Here is a 19434-nt window from a genome sequence, read left to right as displayed (position 1 = left end):
GGAAAATTATTAGCAATGATTTAGTTTAAAGTAATTAGGATTGTAAGGTAATTTTTATTAATTTAATGTATGTGCTCATTTATATTTTAAGTAGTGTTTTTGAATTTAATTATATTTTAATGAAATGATAGTTATTTTGTGAATTTTATGTTTGTAGGAATTTGGTATACGTTTAAGTTGAAATAAACGTGCATGGAAATAATTTAAATATTTGATATTAAGTATTTGTAATGCTTGAGGTATGAATTCGTTGGTGACGTGTATAATGTAATAGATGATTTAGAGGTAAAAGTTTTTGGATATTCTATTTATTTTATATGTGGAAATGTTGATATTTGTAAAGGGTAAATACTTTTTCGCGATCAGGTAATTTCATATATGTTCTTTTTACCGGGTTTAAAGATTGAGAAAATTGTCATGTATTTTTGTGAAATTTTTTTAATTTATGAGAAAAAAGCAGTGTACATGGATATAGTGAAGAGTGTGCGCAATGCCATTTTTGTGCAATTCTGGGATTTTTTTTAAGTAAAAATAAGTCGACGTGTACATGGTTTAGTGATATTTTAATGAAATGATAGTTATTTTGTGAATTTTATGCTTGTAGGAATTTGGTATACGTTTAAGTTGAAATAAACGTGCATGGAAATAATTTAAATATTTGATACTAAGTATTTGGAATGCTAGCGGTATGAATTCGTTGGTGACGTGTATAATGTAATAGATGATTTAGAGGTACAAGTTTTTGGATATTTTATTTATTTTATATGTGGAAATGTTCATATTTGTAAAGGGTAAATACTTTTTCGCGATCAGGTAATTTCATATATGTTCTTTTTACCGGGTTTAAAGATTGAGAAAATTGTCATGTATTTTCGTGAAAGCAGTGTACATGGATATAGTGAAGAGTGTGCGCAATGCCATTTTTGTGCAATTCTGGGATGTTTTTTTAAGTAAAAATAAGTCGGCGTGTACATGGTTTATGTGTATGTGTTATTTTGAAAAATGCGTAAGGAGGATGGTATTGTGCAGTTTTTCCTAATTTTGCAGTGAATATTTGTCATGATTAAGCAGTTTTGTTTGATAAAATTTCTAGCATAAGTGTAATTCGGCTAGTAGATTGTTGGAAGAAGTGTTCAGGAGATAAAAAGAAAAGAAACATGTCTTTACTTCGTGAAGACAAAATGGCGGCGGGGAAAAAAAAATAGAGGGTTGCTGTAAAAGAGTTGGTCGCCAAATTTTTGCCAAAAAATCGCCAAGTTACCATAATGTAAAGATCAACCACTAAACTATATAAATATTCATTTTTCATTTAATTAAAATACACTGCATAGCATCTTTATAGTCAGTCTGGAAAAGATTTCTGACATTTTTTAACCGCGGCATTCAGACTTGGTGGATTTACATTCTTTAATCAGAATTATACTGCCCATAGAGTTCTACATTTTGTTCGTATCAGTCATAAAACAGTACCGAACTTATTAAGTACCGAAATTAACTAAGAGATTTAGTTAAATTATTAGGCTGTTTAAATATAAAAACTCACAAACCGATTACTAGTTGGTTTTATAATTTAATGCCTCTTAAAATAACAGTTTTTATAAAATTTCAAGACCTCATTTCTTTTCCAAATACTATATTTATGTCACACCTAAAAACTCCATACTTCGCAAAAAAAAAAAAAAAAAAAAAAAAAAAAAAAAAACGATTAATACTGAATAACCATTAAATATTCAGAACAGAAGAAATGAACACACAGCTATAAAATATAAACAGTCTCACACTGCGAACGAAAATAAAACACACTTGTTCACACCCACTTTAAAATACTAATATAATTTATTATAATAGTAATATTCCATACTGAAATTGTTAGAACATTAATTAGCGACTCGAAAAATTAATATTTAACAGAGATCAGATGTGTCAAAAGGCATATAAAATTTACTTTTTAACAAATCAACACTTTCGTTATTAAGAATGACCAAAATCTCATATTCATATCTAGACAAAATTAACAGTTAAAACTAACCAACAAATTGGACTATCCCTTTTGAAGCTTCTAAAAACGGTACTATTTCAATCCGTCCATCAATCACATCTGGAAATTGCTTTACATTTGAAAAAAACATTTTTGATAAACAAGCCTAAAAAAAAGTTGAGCATTTCACGCCCTATCTTTTTATCTGGTGGATATTCCCGTACATTGCAGTTTCAATTATGAATTTACAATGAGAAAAAAGTATGCAGTCCCAGAAAATTTTGTAGTTAAGCTACACAACCGAGCAAAATTTTTTTCTACCAAAAAACAAAATTCATTAGTAATTTTCATAAAATTAAAAAGTTTAGAATTATGGGGCACGTATATAAATTTTAACGAGAAGTGGAATCAGATAGTAACGTTGCAGCCGTGCGCATAGTAGTTCTGCTGCTACTGTATCGCGTTTAATGTTTTCTTTTCTACTAAAGCACGTTTTCCTAATCTAAGCTTTCCATCTGTGTATAGAGATAATATCTCCTGCTCAACTGATGATGTAGATCGTAGATTGCTTGAGCTGATTTTAAATTGTGAGAGAATCAGGTTCGGGATCATACAGACTTTAGCAATGTAATTAGTTTTTATTAATATTAAATGATATTTAAAATATATGAAAAAATTTTCATGATCAATGTATATCTTCATATTATTCTTTTTCAGATGGCTGATTTCAAAAATTATTTTACCTTTTCAAGTAGTGTTGATAACTTGCTTTTTGAAAATGTGTCAGTTTCCTCTAATGCAGGTACTATATATATATACTACATAAGAATAATATATACATATTTCATATTTTAAACTATTAATTAGTTCTGTAAAATTACGGAATGTAGCAATATTCCTGGGAATTTTAATTTGTCATCTACGTTTTTTATATATCAATGTGAAACATAACTTTTTGCCAAGTTTGATCAGTGATGAAAGTATTACTTCTGTTCATAAAAGTGTATTTTTTACAAATTTTATGAAGAAACATATGTGATTATTTAGTATCCTATAACTTATTCTTTATATCTTTATAACTTCATAATGCTTCATAAGTACTTCATAAAGACAAAAATCTTTATGAAGTACCTGAAGTAAAGTTTAAACCACATGTGCTTCAGGAATGGATGTTAGGTAAATTAAATCAATTTTATATTAATTTCTGTGCATTTATTTAATATTGTATGATTTTAGTTGTAATCACAGAATTCATAATTTTGTATAGCATAGAAAACATTTATGTTCATGTGTTTCAGAAGTTGCGCAATAGTATTGATTTGGTAGTAATTTTAAAGTTAGAAAGTATTTTTATCATAACAGTTAATACTTTGTATGTGGCATTAATTGCTTCTTGTAGTTTGGTTATGTATATTAACTAATAAATATTTAGAATTAATAATTTTTCATATATGCATTATTTTATTTTAAGTTAAAATTTTTTGTGTTTTTTCTCCCCTCCCACTGAAGTCCCTGTTTAAGATTGCTTGTTTACTTTTAAGAGCAAAAATCATATTTTTTGCATATGTCAAGACAGATCAGTTTGTAAATACTAATGAATACTTTGATGTAATAGCTTATAAAGAAGGAATTTCATCTTTTCTAATAATCTTGAAGAATTTTAATTTTTTTGAGTAGTATTTTTGAAGAAATCTTAGATTAATTATTAATTTTTTGTTTTAAAATAATGTATCATATATTAGAGTTATTTTAATATCAAATGAAATTTTATTTTTGTTTTACTTTATTATTTTTCATTTTTTATGAATTTAAAACTATGAGAACTATTCATATGTATATTCTATATGCTATTATTAAAATAATTCTAATTTTAATTAAAATCCTTGAAATCTATTAAAAATTATGCCAAAAATCGATGACCTTTTTTTTTCTCAATTTTTTTTTAAAATCATTTTCTTATTTAGTTACATGTTTTTCTTATATGAAATCACAATCTTTTTTTTATTAGAATAATTAAACATCTGTGCTATTTTATGAAAAGAGTCTAAACATATAAAGAATTGTAATTTATCAATAAAGTACTTCATAAAATCTGAAAAAATATATGAAATAGATTTTAAGAAAGTATTAGAGTTTAAAAGAAGGAAAAAAGCTTCATTCTTTTATGAATATGACTAGTTTGAGAAAGATAATGTAAAAATGTTGTTGCTTTCAGTTGTACAGTAAATAATGTTAATTATTATGTTTACCATTAGATTAACCATTAGATTGAAGGTTAAATTAATTTTTTTATTTTCCAGCATTATAATTTTAGTTCATTGATAATCATTTGATCAGACTTTTGAATAATTTTTTTTTTTTAAATTGGGGGTTTCTTTTATAAATTGAGGACCTACCTTTACTAAGTTTTTAACCTGATATGCAATTCTAGACGTTAAAATTTTAGTACTTATTATTTATCTAGCTTTCTTATGTTTCAAGCACTTATGCAACCTTACTAATATTATACTTTCAAAAGTGCAATATATTTTGTCTTAGTTATAAATCGTGAAGCAACGTATGGCTGTGTCAGTATTAATAAGTGAAACAAAATTTACATGCATTAAACTAAAGATACTGTTAAGTCATATTTACATTAGAGAGGTGCTTTTTACATCTGTTTTGTTCATTTTGTCTTCATTTATAAATTAAATTGAAGTTGTACTGTATAGGTTTTTTTTTTTTTTTTTTAATTTATTTAGAAAATTCTTAAGAAACATTTCGATTTTTATTATGCTTAATATCTCTATTCATGCATAAAAAATATGTGACAATAAAAAAGTATTGTTATTATTATTGATGTTTTAACTGAATGGTAAGTTGATAAAAGTATTAAATGTGTTTTGCCTTATCATTATCCAACTGTCAAATCAATCTATAATGTTAAAATTCTGAATTCAAGGATTTTAAGTTAAGCAGTATTTTGAATTTAAGAATCTGAACAGTTTCTTCATTTTATGAATTTTAGTCTAAGGTTCAAAATTTGATGTGACTTGTATGATTACAAATTATGTACAATTCTTTTTTTTTTTTTTTTTTTTTTTCATGACTTTCTGTATGATTTCATAAAAGATATTAATTCGTTTTAAATTTTATTATTATTATAAAATGTTGTTTGAAAATGTTTAAAAAATTTGAGGAATCTTTTCTGGTGAATTGTCTTGAATATTTACTTAAAGCTGCATTCTTGTTTTTCAAATGTTCAGTGCAGTTTTGCTTGGAATATCATTTGTAATTTAATTATGTACTATGATGCAAGAAATATGTACTTTTATTAAGAAGTATTATTCTTGGTACATATAATATTTAATGGCTAGTTTACAGTAAAAGCTTGACTATCTGAAACATTCAGGAAATGCTGAATTCGGAATGCACGAAAATTCTGCATAATTGAGCATATAAGAGGTGCAATTAATGGTAAAAAAGCCAAATGAATATAATAAAAAATTTCCTGTTCAAATTATTAAGGTTATCAATTTGAATATCAAACACCTATTTATGAATTATGTGAGACTTCAAAGGAAAAAAGGCATTCCAGACATAAATGCCTAAGTAAAACATTGTATTCATTTCCAAAATTCCATCAACCATGAAAATTGGGGGAGATTTTTCCAAACTTGCACCAGTTTCCCGTCATAGGTGCGAAAGAACAGATCATCCTTTATTTAATTAATCAACATATATAAGTTACGGATGTAATACATTAAAAATAAAATCAGTACTTTTCCGTTTCGCTGGCGCAAATCTCGCCAAGCAGATTTTATTGGCGACAACATACAGTATACACATAAAAAATGTTAACAAATGTTAGCTCTAAGAATTTTTTATTTTGAAGGCATAAACATTTTAATAGCAATTAAAATTTTGTAAAAAGTGAATAAATAAAGACAATTTTTAATGAGAATATAATTTAAGAATTTACTATGCTTTCATGGTTCAACATCCTGATTCACCGGTTCGTATCACGTAACCCCAAGTGATCTCATCTCAGGTAAACTACGTTACAAAAATCTAATTCTCTCAGTAATTATGTACATTAGTTTCAAGTTAAATCTTAGTTTGGAATACAAGTTTAAATGCAAGAATTATTTCAATTCGTATGAATAGCTTACTCAGAAATTATGTAAAACCGCAGTGCTTTACTTCGTTAGTGCATTCTCATTAGAATTGATGAATTTAACCCTTGACTTTGCCTTTCTATATTTTCGCCCCTTTGGATGAACGGTGTGATTGCATCCTAATCGACTTATTTACCACGAATGGCCTTAGGGCATAAAATTGAACTGTCTGGTAAAAATTCCATGTAATTGTATGCCAGCATTGAAAGAAACAATCAATCTGATAAGAAATGGCTGCGACTTGTTTTGAAAATGAGGCATAAAAGGTTACCAGCAAGGATATTACGTTTGGTATCAGTTGTACCATTATTATTAGCGACTTTATCGCCTGCGCCGGCAAAAGGGAAAAGTACCAAAAAATCACTTGTCATAATGTTTCATGTTGCACATCCAGTATTTATCGATTTTCACATAAATCAGATTTTTCTTATGCTTGGATCCTCCTAAATTTGAAAATACTTTACTGAATGTTGCTCCATTGATGACAAGTTCCAAGATTTAATCATTTTTTTTTTTCAAAATGCGATTGAAAAACAGATAAACAGCATTTAACTTGTATGTTTCATACAGAAATTAATCTAGTTTACATAAAGCCAAAGCTTTGCGTCTCGCTTATGCATTCTTGGTGCTAAATTAACAGTTTTTGTTTGATTTGAATTCTAGTCCTGTTTGTGCTTTATAATCAAATTACAAATCTTGTATTCCTTGAATTCTGGTTATTAGAGCTTTCCAGTTGTGTGCTTGATAGTCAGGCTTTTACTGTACTCTAGTGATGTCGTAATTGAAATATATGCTTAAAATAGCATTGTTACTTGGTATAATTTTCATATTATCCTTTAAAAGGCAAAGCAAAAAATGTTAAAAATTGCTTACTTTTAAAGCTGAAGGTCATTAAAATGCCATATGAATTTTCATCAAATTTGAAACAAACTACATAACTGAAATGACAAAATGGAGATTTACCCATTTAAAAAACAATCTTCTTAGAACCGTTTATTTTATATGCTTTTACTAGTACTTGCTTACTGGTGTAAAAATCTTGCTAGAAGTTGCCACATTTTTTTATAATAAACTATACTCTGGCAACCATATCCATAATAAATTTAAAATAATATTTCTGGGTTCATATGGCAACTATGTATAGCAATTCCTCTCTTTAACAAGTAAAGTTGCAATTTCCATATGTATTCTTTTTGTTGTATTCATGTCTTTATATATAAATTATTTTTGTCTGAAACTGAGTTTTAAAGTATGTGCATGTGGGATTTGCCTACAGTGGAAGAACCTGAGGTAAAATTTCTGTGAGAATACAGTATTTTGCAGCAGAATTGTAAATGAAGCAATTGTTTTGGGTCTATTTCAAAGTGACGCTAAAAAAATTTCTACCAGAATAAAAGGAACAAAAACCCATTGCACCCCAAGGTTTATTGATGGGTTTTGGGGTACCTAATTAAATTATAAAATATGTGTTACATAATATATATGAATATAATTAATATTTTTTAGAGTTATAAGTCATTATTCTGTCTCTTTCATAGAAAATAACCAAACTGTGCCAGATGATTGCACATAAGTACCCATTTATTATTGTGCTTTTCTTTTTTATTTGCAGGTATGTTTGGGCTCTGTATTGGAGTTGCCTTCTTTACCATAGTTTATGAAGTTGTAAAGTCTCTTCGACATTACTTAGTTATATTACAGATGAAAAGTAAAGATTCTTCAAGTACTATTCATTCAGAAGGAAGGCACAGTTCTCTTTTCCGTCGATTAAATCCTTCGCTGCAGAAAACTATTGAGAGGTTTGTTCCATCAAATATGATCTTTTTTTCTCTCTTGTAGTTATTAGCATATTTTGATTTTTTTGTGAATACTTTTAATGTTGATGAATGGCATTGTTGATTAAGGTCAGATTTGATGTACAGTCAAAAGTCGTTAATCCGGACTCGTCGGGACTTCGGCGATTCCGGATTATCGATTTTTCCGGATTATAGATCATCAGTTTAAATCTCGTAAGATGGCATGCAGAAATTCTAAAATTAAAAATATGAAACCGTAATTTATGAAATAAAGAACAATTATAATCTAAAGGATATCAAAATTTACAAAAAAAAGCTTAATATTTATTTGTTTACTTTATTAAACATTTCTTTCAATGTAAGTTGTTTAAGTTGCTTCGTTTTATGTGATAATACTTTCTCGTTAATTCTATAAACAGACATAATTTCTTGTTCAGTTACAAAGTTCCGCTGTTCAAGTCCCGTTAATTTCTGTGCCGAGAATACCGACTAACTCGTCAATCGAAATTTTTTCATTTTCACTAACCTCTCTGTCACATTTTTCATGTCTTTATCCACTTTTTGTTTGATGGGCATCGAAACATACTTTTGTTTTGTACGATCCTTTGGGAGCTCCAGAATCGGAAATTCTATTTGAGATAATCGAAATTTCAAGTTTACTTTTATAAAATTGCTCTTACAGTCTGCAAAAAATAATAAGCCGGATCCAATTCGAAGATTAAAGAATAACGCAATCATCAACATTAACTGAAATAGATAATTTTAGCTTATACCGTCCATTATACATAAAACGCGCACGCGAAAACGTTTTCTGCGCTTGTGCACACGCATATGCGCAATCGTAAAAGGTCTTGCGCGCACGCGTAAACACCTATGCACATGTGTCAACGCGACGCATGTGCAGAAAGTTTTTAGCTTTGAGGTCCGGATTATAGATCATTCCGAATTATGGGTGTCCGAATTAACGACTTTTGACTGTATTAGATGTACTGGTTTTAATTATTCTTCAAGAGCATAAAAATTTTTTTGCAGGTATGAACTAAATCACATTGTGAACTAAATCAAATGGAGTAATCTAATTGCTAGGAGTATTATTTACTATTTTCTGAATATAAAGTGTGTGATGCGTACAACATATGTTCAGAAATGTTTCACATATTGAAGTTTGTATATAAGGGAGTTATTAGAATATAATGATTACTGATATTATTTAAGTTCTTAAGTTTTCTTCATTATTGTATGGAAGTATGCAGGTTATCTGAGAAAGAACTGACAAAAAGAATTATGCATTTGAAAATGCCGAAATTAGTGTGATTGTGGTGGATAAAACTGGAAAGGAGAATTTGAAAAATTTAGTAGACTAGTGCAGAGCAGACCTTGAACCTATATACATTTTTCTCTGTGGTATTCGCCAGACTTGATTCTCTTAGATTTCTTTCTCTGGGGTTTGTGAAGGGAAGAGAGTATCAAAACTTGTAAAAGAAAAATATATATATATATACATACAGTACAAAGTCTGTAATCCAGATGTCCATTATCTGGAATGATCTATAATCTGGACCTCAAAGCCACAAACTTTTTTTTTGTATGCTTTACGCATGCGCATTTAGCACAAAAATGAAGCAACTTAAACAAAACAACTTAAACAACTTAAAAAACAACTTACATTGAAAGAAATGTTTAATAATGTAAACAAATAAATATTAAGCTGAAACGTTTAGAGTAATTCTTTTCAACTATTTCTACTTTTCTAGAATTTTTCTAATAAAAATGCACTATTTTCTTTCATCTTAGTGTTTCTTTTTCCATTTTTATATCCAGATGCATTCTTCTGTCTTTATTTTTCTAATTGCTACTGAATAAAGGATAACATTGCTGGTAAAATTTTTTTTCATAATTGTTTAATTTTTTACACAATTATTTCCCTTGTTTACTTTCTTGTTCCAATCGATCTTGTTCTTAGCATCTTAGTTTTAATTTCTTCTTTCACTTCAATGTCTTAATTTCGTAGAGTTTTTGCTTTTATGTATTAATTCACTTGGTAAAATTCGGGTCTTATTGCTGATAGTTGGATCTAACAATACTTTTAAACTTTAAGTGTATGGTATTTGGCACTAAATAACCAACATCTTAAAATACAAGGGTAACATTAATTTAGTATAGAGTCATAAAGTAGAAGTAAAATTATACATACATAAATATTTTTATTAGAGAAATTAAGAATTGATACAAGAATTTTAAAAGTAATCTTAAAGTAAAACTAATTATAGATAGTTAATCCTTATATTTTATTGTTATAATTTTATCTTTAAAAAATAATGATTTTCACATTTACTTATTAATAATCATGTTGTAAAATCATATCCAGATGTTTTGAGCTGATGTCAAGTTTTTGTAAAACCAGATGTTCTTTTAATAAATATATGATATAGAGATCCTTCTGGTTGCAGTTTGGATATTCAGAAAGCTTCTTTCTCTCCCACTATCCTCTATATAACAACTTGGCTAATGCCATTCAAAACATTACACCTTAGATTTCTGCTTACATCACCTAGGCCAATGGTCTCAACTCATATTGAATGTGGACCAAATGCTTGATCTGAAATGATGGGCCGAAGTTCTTTTTCTTTCCCTTCAGGAATTAATTTTTTTAACAAAATGAAAAAATTTGTGAGAAAATAAAAAAACATTTAAAATAAATTTTAAATTTTGCTCTCTAAATATTTATTAAAATATACATAAACAATAATAATATCACAAAGTAAAAAATTCAAATTTATATTTATTTTCTATTTGAAATCTGAAGTTTGGTATCTGCAGGATATTTTTGTTGGTTGCACTTTCTAATTCAAATATTTGAATTGATAGCTAATTATTTAATTTGTAAATTGATTTTCTTTCAAATAATTCTAGCATGTATGATTAATCATTGAGTAACTTACTTTACTAAAAATAAATAATAATACTAAAACTAAAAATAAGCAGATGATAACAAAAAATTAATAAAACCTGTATCTTCATATCCTTAAAGGAGATTTATACCTCACTGTAAATTAATTCTGTTTTTAGATTTCCTGGTGTATTATTCATGTTTTTTTTTTTTTTTTTTAATGAAAGTGAAAATAATAATATAAACTTGGACTTCAAATAACTAAAATCGGGAAATCTTGGCAGTACCATATATTAGAAATTATTATAGATTTATTAGAAAATAAATACATAATTGAAATGTTTTCAAAAGCCAAATTGCTGTGTAATATTCTATTGCTCATTTATTCATTTTCCTTCTTTATTTACTTTTATTTTTAAAGTTTTTATGATACTGCCTAGTAAAATGCAACCACTGTACTTAATTTCCCAGACTGGAAAACTTAATCTTCTTGTCCATAACCTGCAAATTTCAAACCCCCTTCAAAGGCTTTAGTGGTGGCTGCTTAAAAAAATACTAGAAAGTACCATTTTTATTTTTGTTTTATCATTGTTGTTGTTATTTCATACATATCACTTCATCATTAATTTTTATAACAACAAAAAAATGTCCTGACATTGGTGATAAATAAAAAATGTTATTATTTTCAATTTACATTGGTGCCAAAATTCTAGAATTTTGTAGCTTCATTAAAATTAGGTTATGTTAAAAACTATGCTAGCAGCATATTTCATTTCCTAACAATGTTCTGTTTTACAGTTATTGTCTCCTTTCATTCTACCTGATACAACTTTCATTTTTTTTATCTATCCTGCATCTGGTGAAAAGTTTAATATTTTTTCCTGCAGAGGAAATTTGCAAGACATTGATATAAATGCATCAAACTGTGGCTGAAAATTTCCTCTCTAAGGCAGAGTGCTACACTAAATATTATTGTGAAGAGTTGTTATTTTAGGTTAACTGGACATTAAAGAATTTGTTGTCATTAATGAATTGGCTACATTTTTCTCTTATTCATGAAGCTACATTTTTCTTCAAAATTTACTCTTTCATTTAGAATAATTGATATTTTTATTATATATGAGTCTTTTTAATACACCAAACCCTCTACATTTATAATTGTGAATAATATGTGAAACAAATTTATAATAAAATATATAAATTTTAAAAATGTCATTATATAAAACCTTTTCTTAGGCATGCATTTTTAAAAATACAAAACTGAATGAATTAAAAAGTGAAAATGGAGACAATAAGAATAAAAAGCTAAATATAAAGAAAATCAGAATTGAAAATGCTCATAGAAGAAAGAATACTATGTCAGATGTGAAAATTTATGGCATAGGAATATTGGATGTTAACTGCTCATGAAGCTAATATTTTCAAATACAGTCAAAAGTTGTTAATCCGGACTCGTCGGGACTTCGGCGATTCCAGATTATCGATTTTTCCAGATTATAGATCATCAGTTTCAATCTGGTAAGATGGCATGCAGAAATTATAAAATTAAAAATATGAAACCGTAATTTATGAAATAAAGAACAATTATGATCTAAAGGGTATCAAAATTTACAAAAAGAAAAAGCTTAATATTTATTTGTTTACTTTATTAAACATTTCTTTCAATGTAAGTTGTTTAAGTTGCTTCGTTTCAGGTGATAATACTTTCTCTTTAATTCTATTAAACAGACATAATTTCTTGTTTAGTTACAAAGTTCCGCTGTTCAAGTCCTATAATATCTGTGTCGAGAATACCGACTAATTTGTCAATCGAAATTTTTTCGTTTTCAATAACCTCTGTGTCACTTTCTTCACTATCGGAAGCGAATTATAATGATGAGGAACTTGATTTAAATCATATCAAAGATGGAGTACATCGAGATGAAATACTACATTTAGTAAGGAATTATAAGCCAAATAAAATAAAAACATCTGCCCTGAAGATAAGGATAGTGCTGACAGGTCAACTTCCAATTCATTGCGCGCCTCGGCTTTAAAGATAAACAAACATTAAAGTTTAGATAAACAAAGGATATGCATCCATAAACAAAGTATTCCATCCATTTTTTGTATCAATTCCACTTTTTGTTTAATGGACTTCGAAACACACTTTCGCTTTTTAGAGCCTTTACGTATTAGTAAATATATATCAGAAATTCTATTTGACATATTCGAAAGTTCAAGCTTATATATAATTGCTCTAACAGTCTGCAAAAAATAATAAGCCGAATCCAATTTGAAGATTAAGGAACAGCGCAGTCTGCAACATTAACTGAATTAGATAATTTTAGCTTAGCTTATACTGTCCATTATACATTTAACGCGCATGCGTCACGCATATTTGTAGCCGTAAAGGTCTTACGTGCGCGTGTAAACGCCTATACGCATGCGTCAACGTGACGCATGCGCAGAAAGTTTGTAGCTTTGAGGTTCGGATTATAGATCATTCCGAATTATGGGTGTCCAAATTAACGACTTTTGACTATAGCTAATATTTTTTGTAATATTAAAAACTATTTGAAATAGAAAATAGTAAAAATTATAAACTTTTTTAAAAATAAAAAAGGGATAATCATATAGTGTTTTAAATGAATCTACTAGTGTTAATTCATGGGGTCCATATACTAAATAATAACAATGATTAAATCTGAATAATAAGTTAAATATTAAATGATTTGTCAGATGGCAGCATACTAGCACATGGAAGATAATCCCCCCCCGGCTGTAGCAAAGCCTTTTTTTTTTTTTTTTTTTTTTTTCCCCCCAAATTCTCGTGTTTGTGTAAATTTGAAAGATCAATATCTTATGCCTAGTGACAACATATTTTTCAGTTGCTAAGTTTGTTAATAAAAAATTCATTCAATTTTCAGAAAATATAAAATAAATGAAAAAACATTCTAAATTCAGGCTTCGCGGTGCACACGTTTGGGTGGAGATCTGTTGTGTACAAAATATGATGGCTGCAGGTGTTGTTATTTTTCCTTCCAGGATGTGAGGAACATACATATATGCATACAGAATTCTTCATTATGTAATAAATAATGGAGAGGAACGTGGTAATTTATCTAAGAATTACTTCAGTTTAATTGTAGCATTTGATGTCTTTAAAGCTGATGTTGAAATGAGCTTTGAATTGTTTTATGCAAATAAATTAATGAAAAGGACTTTTGATAGCTTTGGTAATTCTTTACTAATTATTAATCCAAAAGGGCTATTAGTCTTGAAACACGATTTTGTGTTGCTTTACTTTTAAATGTGATACATTGTAAATGCATTGTTTCACTTTTCATTTGAGTCTTTTGCCATTTGGGAACATGTATAATGATTCTTTTCAAATTGAATCTGTCTATTATGAATTAATTAAACTATTTAAAAGCAATAGATGTAGTTTTTAAGAGTTTTTTTCCCACTTTCCAATGTAATTGAAAATAAAAACACATCTAAGTTATATGTTAAATTAAAAACATTAAACATTTTCATGAAATAGCTGTACATTTTTTTTTTTTTTTTTTTCCATTTTTCAAATGTACAAGAGATGTAATATTCCCATGTTCGCCTCAATGTATAATCATCTCATTTCCTATAAAATATTTTGCGATTTTATCTGAGCCATCTTTATTCTTTATCGATACTCACTACTGATATTAAACAAACTTCGAAAAGAGCCCTTTTAGGAGACCATTAAAACCTGAACATTTTCAAATTTTTTTTCTTAAATTTCTTTCGAAATTAATTTCTATATGTTCATTTTTCTTTGTATAAAATTATGTCTAATCATTGCAATTTTTTTTTTTTTTTCTTTTCTTAGGCTGAAATACCATTGCCTTCAAACTTTACTTCATATGTTGCAGCTCACAATGGGATATATGCTAATGCTTATAATCATGAGTTATAATGCATGGTTCATAGTTACTGTCATCATATGTACAGCTTTATGTTTTTATTTCCATGAATATATTTTATCTAGAAAATCTATGATTGTTCCTGTAGAAATACCTGGTTCAAATCTCTAGAAAAGCTTTTTTTTTTCCCTTTATAACAAGTTATCACAAAACATTTTTTTAACTATTTGATAAATGTTCAGTTTTATCTTGACAATGTTGCATTTATACAGTAACACTTCTTATCTATACTGACATTTTGAATTTTTACCAAAATGCCAAACAGAAAAAGCAGTTTAATTGCATTAATCATTATGTGTTCAGCATTCTTATTTTAATTATGTAATTGTTTAATCTGTTTGATAAACGTTCAGTTCTGACAGTGTTGTATTTATCCAATAATATATTATCTGTATTGGACATTTTGTACTTTTATCAAAATTCTAGCCAGGAAAAGCAAGTTAATGGCACTCAATCATTGTGGGTTCTTATATTAACCACAGTTAATGTTTAAGTTACTTCATAAATATTCAGTTTCATCCTGATAGTGTTGCATTTATGGAGTTGGACATTTTGCACTTTTATCAAAATGCTATCCAGAAAAAGCAGCTTAATGACATTTAATTATTGTGTGTTTACATTCTTATTTAAACTTTGCATTTTTATTCAAAATGTCAATCAGGAAATGCAATTTAATAGCACTCAATCATTCAGTGTTCTTATATAACTATATGAATGTTTAATTTACTTTATAAATATTATCCTGGCAGTGTTGCATTTACAGAGTAACATTTGTTATCTCTGTTGAGCATTTTGCATTCATTTTGCCATAATGGTGAAGCAATTTAATGGTATTCAATCATTATGTGTTTAGTGTTCTTATTATACTAATGTTTAATCTAATGTATACATATTTAGTTTTATCCTGTCAATGCTGCATTTATGCAATAAACACGTATCGTCTATATTAGACATTTTGCATTTTTATCCAAAGCCTGAAAAAAAACAAATGCCATTCAAGCATCATATGTTCAGCATTCTTATCTTGATTGTATTTAGGCTTAAACTGTTTTATAAATATTCAGTTTTATCCTAAAACTGTTGCATTAATGCAGTAACATTTATTATGTATATTTAGGGTTGCCAACTCTCTCAACTCACAATAAAGAACACTGTAAAATATATTTTTATTATTACTGTAAATTATTGGAATACACTTTTAAAATTAATACCCATATAAACAAAGTTTCTTAAAAATTTGAAAACAATCAAAAAATTTTACTTTGGTAATTTAAGTAGTAATAAATCCCCTCATTAAACACAAAAGATGCATCATTCTAATAATTATTAGAATTCAATTAAAAAATGTAGAAAAATTTTAATTATTTCAAACTTTAAAAAAAACTCGTGTATTTTTTAAAATTATATTTTTTCTGATTTGGGGTGAGAAAATATGCACCATTTTATATTTTTCCTACAAATTCTGAATTACTTTCGTACAAATTAAAAGATATAATTAATTAATTTTAATAAGTTCAATCAAATATCTATTCCATTCATTTCTGCATTTAGTTGCTATGATACTAAAATTTTTTCACGTATGCTTATGTTACAGGAACTGAAATTGCATATAAAATTATTTTTTAAATATTCATGCATTCATTATCAGAATTTTAAAAATTATGCCATTTGCTGCTTGATCATGTATAATCTTTAGAACTTTGATTAGACTCAAAGTTTTTTTTAATTAATGTTACTTCATCAAAAAGGTCATATTTAAATCTACCTTTTCTTTCAACAAATTTCTGGTATTCTGGAAATTAGTTATTTAACAGTCTTACAATTGACGATTTATCAAATGTAGAATTTTCATCAAAGCGTTCTTAGCAATTGCTAAGAAAAAAATAATCGAAAAGTTATTGATAATTTTTTTAGATTCTGCATTTTCTAATTTTTTAAAAATATGAATGAACTTGGAAAGCCAAAATTTCCTTATCATATTGAGATTCTTTCATTGAATTTCTATGATGGGAAAACTACATCGCTGAGCAGAGATCACAAATCTTCAAATTATTATGCTAAATGTCATCATTCAGCCGCTAGAGATTTTTAATTTTGAAATAAAGGAAATTTTCTGCAAATTTTCAAAACCTGGCCCTAAAAAGCAAGGTGCAGAAATATGATATTTTTTAGCATTTTGATGCAGTTCCGTTTGTTGATTTCAACTGTATCTGCTGAGAGAATATATCTGCCAGAGATGTCTGTAATTCTAATCAATTTTATTATCTATAAAATTTATTATTTAACTTCTTTTAATTTTAGATAAGATAAATTCAAAACATTAATACTAATTAAAATAAATCATTATAAAAGAACTTTTTGAGAAAAAAAAATTAATTCTGTAATACTTTGAAGTTTTTAAAGTAAATAATATATACTAGGATTTCTCAAACTTTTTCAGTTGCTATGCAAGTGCTTTGCTTGCTTGTTTTCAGTACCCTAAGTCTTTAGTAAAGAAATTATTTCATTATATACTGCAGCCATTTGCAAAGATTTATGAAGTTGATTAGAAAATAAAGAAATACTTTCGGGGGGGGGGGAAAGCAGCATGCATTTGACCCAAAACTAAATTGAAAATAGAAAATACTTCAGTGCATTTCAATATGTAAGCACCCCTCAAAAAATGTATAAAGTATTTATTTACATAAAAAAATGTTATTTTATACTGAGTGTTATCATATAGTGTAGAATTATAGATTTAAGGTCTTGTGTTTCCCACAATGACAGCGGTTGCCACATTTTATGCATAATAAATACTAGCATAATAAAATGTAGCAACTAAAAAAACTGGATAAATATCATCACGTCCATTTCTAATGTTAAGTATATCAGATTGATATAAATAAAATTGCTCAGTGTTTATATGACATGCAGTAAAATTTTTACATTGCCCATTTATGAGAACTCCTGCATATATAATTTGCAATTGTCTAATTATGCAGTATGTAATTTTTTCTGTCATTTTATGGCTTTTCAATGAAATTTTGAAAACTTGATTTTTTGCTAACATTATCAAAATTGAGTTCCTCATTTTAAACTAGTACCATAAGTTAATTTAGCTTAGTGTCAAGGAATTCTTTTTATTATTCAGATTTTTAGAAAGATATGTGTAAAATTTTTGAAGCTGTTTTCAAGAACAATTTATTGAATGACATATATATATATAGTATTAATAATCCAGTAAAGAATAGTATATGTAAGAAAACTCAAAATGAAATTTCTCTGAATTTTCTACTGTGATGAAATTATATCCTACAAAATTTAACTGAAGTGGAAATGTATTATATTGTAGAGTTGGATTGTGATTATTATGAGTAGACTTTTCAATAGAGCTTAAACAAATGTACTTTTCTTTTGTAACAAAGAAATTAACCATTGACAACAATATCGATGTCTTCTTTGTAGATGGTATTTAATAGTTGTATAAAAATATAATTACTATGTAAGTATAAAATGGTTGTATTCATGATAAACATATAAAGTTCCTTTTTTGTGTATATATAGATATATATAAATACATATATATTTGAAGTGCTGTTATAAATACTTAAGAGATTTATTTTTGTTGAAATTTTAAATATTTTTTTAGATTTATGCATAGAGTTGTTTATATAAATATTTATGAGATTTTTTATTTGATACTGTAGTTTTTGTGCACTGTAACTTCGGCAGTGCTTCAAAATATTACTTTAATTTAACATCTCTGTAAAGAATTAGTATTCAGTAACACTTTGCATTTACTGAGCAGATCTGTTTTTTGGCAAATTAATAATTTGCTTTCGTTATTAAGAAGCTATGACCATGTTGAAACTAAGAGCGAAAGTTGTAATTATTTTATTTATACTGTGTTTTATTTTTGAAGAGCTTATTAGAGGTTGTATACATACATACTATTGTAATGTTTTAAAATTTCAATATGTATCAGAAAAAGTAATATTTTTGTTTTATATCTCATACAAATAAACTATATTAGATATATTTTGTGTTGTTTGCAGTTTTATTTGATTATAATTTTACTTAAACATTTAAGTTGCAGAATCCATCCATGTTACTAATAATTAATTTTTCAGAAATAATACTTGCAATATATACGTGTTTAGGGTACTTACATATTATCCCATCAACTGACGAAGCAGACTGATTTAGTGTCAGTTATGGATGACCGTGTCCTTCAGAATTCTGTAGGAACGATTAGCGACAATTGCCAGAATTTGTGCTAGCGGTCGCCGGGATAGTATGTACTTAAGTACTTTTTTTAGAAGTGTTTCTGATGGGGGATTTTGATTTGTATATCAAATTTGAAATGACATAAGGTGTAAGAAAGAGAACTCTGTGCCGAACATTATTAATTATGTAAATAGTGTTTCAAATTATAAGGCCATTCTTTATTTTAGTTGTTATCCAGTACACATTTGTAGTTCTTAAGTCCTTATTAACATGACTCTGAAAAAAATGGAAGCAATTACCAAAAAAAATCTATATATGCATTTTAATGTGATAAATTTCATTTCGATGCCAGTTTTCTCACACAATTTGTGGTGACTGCAATATTTTATTCCTGTCTATATCCATTTTGTTTGAACGTAGAAGAGATGAGCACCCACTTCATTTCTTATGGTAAATGCTTCTTGTT

General features: G+C 27.3%; 2 protein-coding genes across 3 annotated transcripts in view; one reads left to right on the top strand and one right to left on the bottom strand.

The window, feature by feature from the left end:
* The window catches only part of LOC118204169 (glycolipid transfer protein), a 143589-nt gene extending 141263 nt beyond the window's left edge, over positions 1-2326 (bottom strand). The window contains exon 1 of the mRNA XM_085824706.1: positions 2030-2326. Within this exon, the coding sequence (XP_085680832.1) occupies positions 2030-2129 (100 nt within the window). The 5' untranslated portion in view covers positions 2130-2326. The remainder of the gene's footprint in view (positions 1-2029) is intronic.
* Positions 2327-2423: 97 nt separating this feature from the next.
* LOC118205138 (uncharacterized) lies at positions 2424-18779 on the top strand. Of its 2 annotated transcripts, XM_035377426.2 has the most exons (4): positions 2436-2605; positions 2696-2780; positions 7748-7934; positions 14669-18779. In XM_035377426.2, exons 2-4 carry the CDS (start codon positions 2696-2698, stop codon positions 14871-14873), a joined length of 477 nt encoding a protein of 158 aa, XP_035233317.1. In that variant the 5' UTR covers positions 2436-2605; the 3' UTR covers positions 14874-18779. The 2 variants fall into 2 exon arrangements, with proteins under 2 accessions (XP_085680833.1, XP_035233317.1); XM_085824707.1 differs by lacking the exon at positions 2696-2780 and having other exon boundaries at positions 2424-2605.
* Positions 18780-19434: the final 655 nt, after the last annotated feature.

This window comes from Stegodyphus dumicola, chromosome 10 (assembly GCF_044657685.1).
Source record: "Stegodyphus dumicola isolate Sdum_Otavi_A_Nest chromosome 10, ASM4465768v1".
Taxonomy (NCBI): domain Eukaryota; kingdom Metazoa; phylum Arthropoda; class Arachnida; order Araneae; family Eresidae; genus Stegodyphus; species Stegodyphus dumicola.
The sequence above is the reverse complement of the archived record's forward strand: the minus strand, read 5'-3'. Positions and strand labels throughout refer to the sequence as shown.